This window comes from Littorina saxatilis, linkage group LG8 (assembly GCF_037325665.1).
Source record: "Littorina saxatilis isolate snail1 linkage group LG8, US_GU_Lsax_2.0, whole genome shotgun sequence".
NCBI classification, from domain to species: Eukaryota; Metazoa; Mollusca; class Gastropoda; order Littorinimorpha; family Littorinidae; genus Littorina; species Littorina saxatilis.
In genome coordinates this window covers 56406094-56417602 of record NC_090252.1, presented here as the reverse complement: position 1 = coordinate 56417602, position 11509 = coordinate 56406094, and the positions used below count along the sequence as shown (strand labels likewise).

Here is an 11509-nt window from a genome sequence, read left to right as displayed (position 1 = left end):
TTTCAAAAGTTAGGTTAGAAGCGCAAAAAAGCACCGTCCGATTGTCTGACAGACAATCCGCAAAATACATTTTTTGAAAATTGCTAGCTCTTTACGTAGGGCACCTAGGATGTTCCCGTTCGGTGAGCGTTCAATTGGAAGGGTGTTTGTACTGTGTGTAAAAGCCTGACAGTATCTGTGATGGTTTACGGGAGGCTTACTGTGCCTTTAAGGCACACCTTTTGCATTGCAGAGTTTATACACACGGGCATTTGACATCCATTAAAATGGGGGTACCCTGAAAACTAAACAGACAAAAACCAAGTCTGACTGTCTGAGTGTATCTAGCTACTTTTCGGTCAGTCATACAGTCAGTTTTTGAGCCGCCATTAGTATAATGAGGCTTACTGGATTTGCTCTGTCTGTTTGTTTGTTTGTTTGCTTGTTTGTTTGAGGCGGGCGGGCGGGCGGTCGGTCGGTGTTTGTCGGGTAAGACTTGTATCTCTGGGTCAATTAAGCTCAAATTTCGTGAAATTGTTAGGAATAGGGTTAGACGGGTGTATGCAAAAAAATTACATTCCTAACGGTAGTCAAACGGAAGATATTAGCTTTTAACGCTTTTACAAACCGAGCCAGGGGACGAAACACACTGACAGACTCATACGTTTGCGGGAATTCCCGCACCCAGAACTCCGAGTTACTTCCCTTCGAGTCTCGTTCTATCACTGACAGCATGCGTTGGATTAGAACTCCGGACAAAAACAAGTGTTGACCTTAATTTGGTATATTGATTATTTGATACATGTATAAATGTGTCTCCAGGAATATGTTTTGTTTTAATCTTGTGTCGATACTATTTAGTTCTGCCTCGTTATTAGCCATTGAGTATAACTGTTTTATCATCATTGCTTTGTTGTTGTTCTTTAACCATTTACGTTGAATGACTTGTTATACATTGACATTGATAGTTTTATTCTTCTTCTTCTTCGTCGTTCGCTAGATAGTTTTTATCATAAGAACCTTTTCTAATTCCTATTAACTCGATGTTCTTTAACTATATTTATACATAAATGCATATATTGTAAAGCAGTATGCATTGTTAGAGGATTTTTTTAGTAGCAGTGTTTAAATGTCGAAGCTGCTTTTCCCATTTTTACCCATGAGACCGACTGTATATTGTGTTATTGTATTTGTCAGACTTGATTGTACCAAGTCCCTACACATGTTGTAATGCGCTTAGAGCCAAATATTTTTGTTTTTTGTAAGGGATAGGCGCAATATAAATACACTTTATTATTATTATTATTATTATTATTATTATTATTATTATTATTATTATTATTATTATTAATGGGGTCAAGAAGCCCGCCCTTGGTAATATGGGGTGGGACATGGATTTTTGATCGAGACTTCATGTAAATCTCAAACACCATAGATCCTTCATAACGACCGATTTTTGAAGAATTATTCCGTAAATAAACAAATAAATAGTGACGTCATTTGAACTACACAGTCTATATGTGGTGGGTTGTGGACGACCCACGTTTGAATTAAAGAAGGCATTTTACTTTGTTTATTTCTATTTGGATGGCGTGGGTTGTGTAGAAGGATACTTTTTATGTTGAATATTTCTTTAGAAAGTATGGGCCGTTCATGAGTAATATCATTGGTACTGTGAAGGTTAAGTGACGCAAAAGTGTGTACGCCATTTACTTTGGAAAGAGGCGGTAATGAGTTACTTCCCTTCGGGTCTCGTTCTATCACTGACAGCATGCGAACATGCGTTGGATTATTAAGCCGCCTTGTAAAGGGTGCTTACTGGATTTGCTCTGCCTGTTTGTCCGGGTTTCAGGTGTTTGTTTGTCTACCATGTCACCACGTGTAAAGAGCTCGGTCAATTTTAAAAAAAAATATTTATTAATTTATTCATTTAATTCTTTCTAAAATTTATTTATTTACTTAAAATTTTTTTTTTAAATAATTTATTCATTTAAAAAAAAGTCTCCCTCCCTCTGTCTGTCTGTCTGTCTGTCTGTCTCCGTGTACCACCCCCATATCACCAAGGGCGGCTTCTTGACCCCGTTAAGGTCAACACTTGTTTTGTCTGTTGTCTGTTTATCTATCTGTCTGTCTGTCTGCCTCTGTCTGAGTGTCTGTGTATTTGTCTTCTGTCTGTCTGTCTGTCTGTCTGTCTGTCTGTCTGTCTGTCTGTCACTCTCTCTCTCTCTCTCTCTCTCTCTCTCTCTCTCTCTCTCTCTCTCTTTTCATGTGGGTTTATTTTATCACAAAACATAAGGTGCGTGATTAACATAAATATGTTTCTAATTTGTGATCTGCAGATATCAGGACTTCCCACGGAGCAGGAATTACAAAACATGACGAAAAAAGAACTTACGTACATTTATCACAGGTGAACACACACACACACACACACACACACACACACACACACACACACACACACACACACACACACACACACACACACACACACACACACACACACACACACACGCCCACTTGCGCACACACACACACACACTGACACACACACACACACACGCACGCACGCACGCTCGCACACACACACACACACACACACACACACACAACCACACACACACACACACACACACACACGAACAAACCCACACCTACACACACATTTTGCCTTTGCTCTTTGCTTTTTAAAAGTGATAACGTCAGCACATTTGACTCCTGAGAAAGAAGAACGTTTATTTTAAGTATATATTATCTGCCAGTGCTTTCATTTGTGTTTGTGATGGGTAAAGAGAAAGTTGTGGGTATTTTTTTTTATCAATAAGAAATCTACCAGAGCCTGCATTTCTGTTTGCGATTGGTAAGAAGATTTGTACAATACAATCTTTTAGAGTCATTGCCTTCGTTAACAAACAAATCTACCAGAGCCTGCATTTCTGTTTGCGATTGGTAAGAAGATTTGTACAATACAATCTTTTAGAGTCATATTGCCTTCGTTAACAAAGAAATCTACCAGAGCCTGCATTTCTGTTTGCGATTGGTAAGAAGATGTGTACAATACAATCTTTTAGAGTCATAGCCTTCGTTAACAAAGAAATCTACCAGAGCCTGCATTTCTGTTTGCGATTGGTAAGAAGATTTGTACAATACAATCTTTTAGAGTTATAGCCTTCGTTAACAAAGAAATCTACCAGAGCCTGCATTTCTGTTTGTGATTGGTAAGAAGATTTGTACAATACAATCTTTTAGAGTTATAGCCTTCGTTAACAAAGAAATCTACCAGAGCCTGCATTTCTGTTTGCGATTGATAAGAAGATTTGTACAATACAATCTTTTAGAGTCATAGCCTTCGTTAACAACAAAATCTACCAGAGTCTTCGTTTCTGTTTGTGATTGGTAAGGATGTAGTTTATTATTACAATGTAATTTTTGATAGTGTTATAGCTATAGCTTCCTATTCTGACTGATCTTTTCCAGCCATCTAGACAATACGGACTACGCATGTCACCGGAAGATACGCATGGGAACCGCTGCCGATGGTGGTTGGGACGTGTGTGACGATTATGAGTTCCGCCCTATCAAGCCCTGCGTGGTGTACTCATTTGGGTGAGATAAGATAAGATAAGATAAGATAAGATAAGATCATTAAGATAAGATCATTAAGATAAGATAAGATAAGATAAGATAAGATCATTAAGATAAGATCATTAAGATAAGATCATTAAGATAAGATAAGATAAGATAAGATAAGATCAGATAAGATAAGATAAGATAAGATAAGATAAGATAAGATAAGATAAGATCAGATAAGATAAGATAAGATAAGATAAGATAAGATAAGATAAGATAAGATAAGATAAGATAAGATAAGATAAGATAAGATAAGATAAGATAAGATAAGATAAGATAAGATAAGATAAGATAAGATAAGATAAGATAAGATAAGATAAGATAAGATAAGATAAGATAAGATAAGATAAGATAAGATAAGATAAGATAAGATAAGATAAGATAAGATAAGATAAGATAAGATAAGATAAGATAAGATAAGATAAGATAAGATAAGATAAGATAAGATAAGATAAGATAAGATAAGATAAGATAAGATAAGATAAGATAAGATAAGATAAGATAAGATCATTAAGATAAGATCATTAAGATAAGATCATTAAGATAAGATCATTAAGATAAGATCATTAAGATAAGATCATTAAGATAAGATAAGATAAGATAAGATAAGATTTTATTGAAGACAAGCAGACACACGATCAGAAGATACAGAAAATATGGAAAAACGACACACATAAAACCAAAAAAATCCAATGGCTGTCGAGATCTGTGTAAAATGTCATATTTTGGTCAAAAACGCAAATAACATTTATGTATCGATCGAATTCCTTTCAGGTACTGACTTTGTTGTTGTTTTGACATTGAACAGCACACACACATGCAATCAAACACATGACGTGTGTTTTGTAGTTCCTTTGAAGTTTCGGTCAACCTGAAACGCCCAAATATGAAGTTGTGTAGGCCTCTGACGTCACATGACTCAAAGAAGGGAAATCCAATGTCTAATCGATACATAAGTTGATTTCTGTTTTGATAAGAATATCAAATCGTCTGTAACTGGCTTCTACATTCGTATGCTGCAGACAAAGAGATCCAGTTTCACCTAATCTATTTGTATGCTGAAGAATAAGCTTGTAAGATTAAAGAAGACCAAAGTAGAATGGGTGTTGACATTACGGACAGAAATGTTTTCTTTTGGACTCAGACCAAAACTCATATTTATATTCATGTTTACAATTACTAAGAGCTTTAGATGGATTTTGTGATTTGTCAGGGTTGAAAAAAAATGTAATTCGAAAAAACACACAAAAAACTCCTGCTAATTCGTAAAAGAGACATTAAACATTAACTTACCTCTAACCCTAAAAATTGTTGTTCTGTTCCAGAATCAACTTTGATTTTTCATTCGATGACGACATGGGGAAATTATATGGATGTAACGTGTTTTCATTCGATCCAACGTAAGTATATAACTCATCATTATTATTATAATAATAGTGACTGGCCTATGATGTCACGTGGGAAAGTTTCACCCACTAAAAGCAAGAATATTCACTCTTTCACAAATTCAAAAACAAACAGACTGCCAACATTCCAAAATTCAGAATAAAATAAACAAGAAAGGTAAGTTGTTGGAACGTTGTTATTGACAAAATTACGTTACAAACGTAATTTTGTCAATAACGACGTTCCAACAACTTACCTTTCTTGTCATACCGGCACGGTTGGCCTAGTTGTAAGGCGTCCGCCCCGTGATCGGGAGGTCGTGGGTTCGAACCCCGGCCGAGTCATACCGAAGACTTTAAAATTGGCAATCTAGTGGCTGCTCCGCCTGGCGTCTGGCATTATGGGGTTAGTGCTAGGACTGGTTGGTCCGGTGTCAGAATAATGTGACTGGGTGAGACATGAAGCCTGGGCTGCGACTTCTGTCTTGTGTGTGGCGCACGTTAAATGTCAAAGCAGCACCGCCCTGATATGGCCCTTCGTGGTCGGCTGGGCGTTTAAGCAAAAAAAAAAAAAAAAAAAAAAAAAACCCTTTCTTGTTTTTTGATTCTTCACTCTTTCACAACCCACAGAAACCCGACGGAGTTATGTGCAGAGTGTTTCTATTTCCCTGGGTTGGTTGATGTTGCAGAATAAAGATGGCAGATCACGTGAGGTCAGAGTTATGTGCAGAGTGTTTCTATTTCCCTGGGTTGGTTGATGTTGCAGAATAAAGATGGCAGATCACGTGAGGTCAGAGTTATGTGCAGAGTGTTTCTATTTCCCTGTGTTGGTTGATGTTACAGAATAAAGATGGCAGATCACGTGAGGTCAGAGTTATGTGCAGAGTGTTTCTATTTCCCTGGGTTGGTTGATGTTACAGAATAAAGATGGCAGATCACGTGAGGTCAGAGTTATGTGCAGAGTGTTTCTATTTCCCTGGGTTGGTTGATGTTGCACAATGAAGATGGCAGATCACGTGAGGTCAGAGTTATGTGCAGAGTGTTTCTATTTCCCTGGGTTGGTTGATGTTACAGAATGAAGATGGCAGATCACGAGAGGTCACCGAAAGTTCGCTTCTTCAAGGTGGGCCTCGGTGGCGCAGGGGGTGCGCTTTCTGCAGACATCGACACGCGCAAAGTTCTAGCTACCGGCGGGAGCATCAAAAGTATGACTGACATCAAGACCATGCTGGGGCATACCAATGTGAGTATGTTTGCTGTGAGCGTGAACCATTTTCACAGATATAATGATTTAATGCTAAAGAAGAATTCATTCCTCGCAGGATAACAAACCCGCGAACATGCTTTTCGATTTGAACAGCCTTGATTAACCTCTACCCTCACCACCCCACCCGTCAGCCCCCTCAACTTCCTATTCCCCCCCCCCCCCCCTTCCTCTCTCTCTCCTAGTTTTCCCTTCCTTACCCTTCCTCCTCTTGTTCCGCCTTCGAAGTAGAAACAGCCTAAAGGCTGCCCTTTTCGTAGCGTTCATTAATTAATTCCTATTGTTTACATGTGCCAATAATGTTATAAAACTGTACCTAAGGGGATATAATAACGATTAGCTGTAGCTTTCGAACACAGAAAACATTATTTCAGTATTGCAAAGTGGTTTTGATAGTGTCGAATGTAAACAAAACAGTCTCAAAGTGAAAGTGGATGTTTCCCGGAAATTGCGAAGTTAACAAGAATACAGAAAAGCGCGCTTTCCTGCTTAGCACAATACGCTACCGCGCTAATCTGGCGTGTCAATATCACTACGTTTTGCACGTGGAAGGTGAGCGATTTCCTTCACGCGGGGATTGGCGACGCTGTACTGTCTGTGTTGACGGTCTAAAAATAGCCCAAGTCCTGGAGAACATAGCAATAAAGATTTAATTATTTCTCGTAATTGGTAAGGACTTTAAAGCTAAAACTTTGCAGGAAGCTTAATTTATACATCCCCGCAACGATGGGAAAAGCCCTGGAAGTAATTAAATAGGACAATGTCAGCCTTTAATAATAAAGAACTGTTGTGTTAGATCACAAACGAACTATCAGGGTACACTGTAGTACACTGAGCGTCTGTGTCTCATTTTCACAATTATATTTCTTAATTATTGTAATTTATATGTACATTTCCATTTTTGGGGTCTGGGGTACACAGGGGGTCACACAATGACCGATATACCGGCACGGTTGCCCAGTGGTAAGGCGTCCGCCCCGTGATCGGGAGGTCGTGGGTTCGAACCCCGGCCGGGTCATACCTAAGACTTTAAAATTGGCAATCTAGTGGCTGCTCCGCCTGGCGTCTGGCATTATGGGGTTAGTGCTAGGACTGGTTGGTCCGGTGTCAGAATAATGTGACTGGGTGAGACATGAAGCCTGTGCTGCGACTTCTGTCTTGTGTGTGGCGCACGTTATATGTCAAAGCAGCACCGCCCTGATATGGCCCTTCGTGGTCGGCTGGGCGTTAAGCAAACAAACAAACAAACAAACACAAGACCGATTCAGGAACGATGTTATTCTCTGCGTTTTTTCCCTTGTAACTCTTTGCATAGTTCAGATTAATTCCTGAGGTCGTCTATGCATCAATGTTGCAAGACGTGTTTCTATAGCTGATTTTGTTGACATACAATTTTCATATGGTGACTGCCATTGTGTTTTCTACACTACTCGTCATAAAAAAACTTAACACACGCGTTTGAGGGCAGATCTTTCTGATGAGGCCGTTTATCGTAAAACCAATTATATGACTGGAAAGGCCGTTTATTCCCCTAACTTATTCAGAAAACAGATTGAGTTTACATGACGTAGTGTCGATACAGTGGAACCTACAACACAGACACCCACCAAAATCAAATTCGCAAAATCAAGGTTCCCGCGATAAAATCGACAACAAATCAGAACATCTAAATCGAACCATGGTTAGCATGTCATTAGACAGAACAATTACATCTGCACCCAAAACAGTCAGTTTTGTTCATATATCTTGTCTACCGTGGACGCTATGGCATGCTGAGCGGTGTAGGTGTCAATCCTCTCAGAAGGCATAAAAGGCAGTTTTTGAAGCCGTTTTCATTTTCATTTTCATTTCATTTCATTTTTCATTTCATTTCCATTACTTTATTGTCCCATCGCTGGGAAATTCGGGTCGCTTCCTCCCAGTGGAAAGCTAGCAGCAACGGAGTCGCGCTACCCAGGTGTCTGCGTGTTTAGGTGTATTCAGCCACCTGCACTTATGGCAGAATGACCAAGGTCTTTTACGTGCCATTGTGATGACACGGGGGTGGGACATGGCTTCCGTCTCTGGGTCTGCACATTAAGTTGACCCGTGTCCGTCCCGGCCCTGATTCGAACCAGCGACCTTTCGATCACAAGTTTTAGCGGGTAATGAGACAAAAAATGGTACATTTGAGTAACTCGCCAACGCAATGCCTTCAAACTTTTGGAGATTTGTCTGTGTTGTAGGTTCCACTGCGTCATGTAAACTCAATCTGTTGTCTGAATAAGTTAGGGGAATAAACGGCCTTTCCAGTCATATAATTGGTTTTACGATCAACGGCCTCATCATAAAGATCTGCCCTCAAACGCATGTGTGAAGTTTCTTATGACGAGTAGTGTGGTACGTACCAAACATATTAAACACATACATGATTTTGTTTATACTCTTGCAACTGACAGAAACTAAGACTTATGTTTACATTTCGATTTATTGCAGACAACTATCGACATCATGAAAATAGACATCGAGTATTCAGAGTGGTCGGCCCTTCCCGACATGTTGGACAAAGGGGAGTTAACCAACGTTCGACAACTCTTGATGGAATTTCACACCTACGCCATTGACACCGATGCCATCTACCGGAAACGTCTGCTAATCTTTGCAAAGTTGGAGGCTCTAGGTTATCGACGATACCACACCCACACCAACCCATGGGGGTATAAGCTTTTAATGGAGTATCCGGTTATGAGAACGACTGCTTATGAAGTGTATTTTGTGAACACTAAATTCATGCGACAGTAGCAGGGTATTCTTGTGCAGACTTGCGAATTGAATTTTTTTGTAATTTTTTTTTTAAAGTGAACACGCTAATTGAAGGTCAAAGCAGTTTTTCTGATTATCTCAGACCTTGCCAGGCTTCAACATGGAGTTAGACCATCCCTCCACTTGGACTAATACCAACAGTTAACACCCGGACTAAAAAAAATTAACATTATTATTTAAAAAAAAAAGTTGACACCTCAATCAAAGGCACGGTCCTTCCCGTAAAACGTTCGGCTAATTATCTCAGATCTGTACACACTTTTACCATGTTGTAAAACCACCCCACCACTGGGACACATACCACAAGTTAACACCCTGACTGCTTCAGTTGAAGAGTGACATTTTTTTTTATTGGGATCTTTCTTTCTTTCTTTATTTGGTGTTTTACGTCGTTTTCAACCACGAAGGTTATAATTATCGCGATGGGGGAAGGGGGGAGATGGGATAGAGCCACTTGTCAATTGTTTCTTGTTCACAAAAGCACTAATCAAAAATTTGCTCCAGGGGCTTGCAACGTAGTACAATATATTACCTTACTGGGAGAATGCAAGTTTCCAGTTTTATTGGGATTGATTTTTCAGATTGACATCCGAAATCATTAAAAAAAATCCACTCTGCACAGAAATTGCCCAAATTGTTGATTTTTGGTATGTGCCCAAGAGGAGGGATGGTCTGATACCATGTAAACGCCTGGGATCTGGAATGGTCTCATACCATGTAAACGCCTGGGATCTGGGATGGTCTCATACCATGTAAACGCGTGGGATCTGGGATGGTCTCATACCATGTAAACGCCTGGGATCTGGGATGGTCTGATACCATGTAAACGCCTGGGATCTGGGATGGTCTGATACCATGTAAACGCGTGGGATCTGGGATGGTCTCATACCATGTAAACGCCTGGGATCTGGGATGGTCTCATACCATGTAAACGCGTGGGATCTGGGATGGTCTCATACCATGTAAACGCCTGGGATCTGGGATGGTCTCATACCATGTAAACGCCTGGGATCTGGGATGGTCTCATACCATGTAAACGCCTGGGATCTGGGATGGTGAGGCGAATCGTTTACAACAAGAAAGACTTTTCCTTTCACCATGCAGTCGACCACGTGTGCTGGGTACACCGTCTGTAGCTTTTAATCTGAACAATCGGTGCAATACTATACATTATTTGTATTTTTGACCAAAATATGACATTTTACACAGATTGAGACAGTCAGTGTTCTTCCGAGGCCGCGCTCGCGGTCGAGGTGAACAATGGCTGTCGAGATCTGTGTAAAATGTCATATTTTGGTCAAAAATACAAATAACATTTATGTATCGATCGATTTTGGTTAGAATTCCTTTTAGTTTTTAGGATTGAACGCACACAAACATGCACTATTTTGTAGTCTCGGCTGGCCGCCTAAATGTGAAGTTGTGTCGGCCTCTGACGTCACATGGCTCAAAGAAGGGAAATACAGTGTTAAATCGATACATAACTAATTAACTGGCTCCGATCCATCAGTCCAGTACAATGAGGCATTCATCCTCACAGGGCCCGGGCGCACTGATTTTGATGTAAAATTAATTCGGAACGCAAGGTCCATGAAACCTTAAACCACCCCCCCCCCTCCCCCTCCCTATTGCTCGCCCAGAACGTCTACATGAAAGGGGGAGAGAGAGAGAGAGAGAGAGAGAGAGAGAGAGAGAGAGAGAGAGAGAGAGAGAGAGAGAGAGAGAGAGAGAGAGAGAGAGAGAGAGCAAACTGAAGTGAGTATATGCGTTCGCGCGTTTGTGTGTGTGTCATCAGATCTGACTATGCAAGTATGTCTAAGTCACGCATTTATGCATCTTTGGGGAACACTGAGTGACACAGAGCCTTGCCATTGTAGGCACTTTTGTGCCGTAATAAAACTCTGTGTGTGTGTGTGTGTGTGTGTGTGTGTGTGTGTGTGTGTGTGTGCAGGGACATATAGGTCTATGGTGTGTGTGTGTGTGTGTGTGTGTGTGTGTCACAGTGAACGCACACATATATCTGAATGGGCCAATATAAATAAGCCACGTATATACGCAACTTTGGGAACGTGACTCATTGCCGTGCCTTTGTAGACTCTTTTGTGCTGTTCATGGTTAAAGTGTGTAGTGTGTGGGGAGTGGCTTGTAAGTGTGTGTGTGTGTGTATGTGTGCCAAGGTGTATGTATGTGTGTGTGTGTGTCGTTTGACAATGTAAGAGTGTTTCTCTGTGCCATAACCATGGGTGCAACTCTGCCGGCTACACGCCGGCAGCCGGTTTTTGGTTTCATCGGCTGCCGATGTTTTTGTTCCAGGAGAGGTTTTTTTGTTTGCATTTTACTACTAAAAAAGCTGGACCCCAACTTTTGCCGGTTTTTGGAATTTTCCAGGTTGCACCCATGCATAACCAATGTGAGTGTGATACAAAATAAAAGACAACATAGAGCAGCG

The 11509-nt window shown here is 40.4% G+C and overlaps 1 protein-coding gene across 6 annotated transcripts in view; it reads left to right on the top strand.

Moving 5' to 3' along the window:
• LOC138973899 (probable methyltransferase-like protein 24) overlaps window positions 1-11509 on the top strand; it is an 85541-nt gene extending 74032 nt beyond the window's left edge. For all 6 annotated transcript variants that reach the window (XM_070346598.1, XM_070346599.1, XM_070346604.1 and 3 more), the window contains 5 exons: window positions 2319-2389; window positions 3457-3585; window positions 4935-5009; window positions 6069-6237; window positions 8734-11509. In XM_070346598.1, the coding sequence (XP_070202699.1) occupies window positions 2319-2389; window positions 3457-3585; window positions 4935-5009; window positions 6069-6237; window positions 8734-9039 (750 nt within the window). In that variant the 3' untranslated portion in view covers window positions 9040-11509. The remainder of the gene's footprint in view (window positions 1-2318; window positions 2390-3456; window positions 3586-4934; window positions 5010-6068; window positions 6238-8733) is intronic.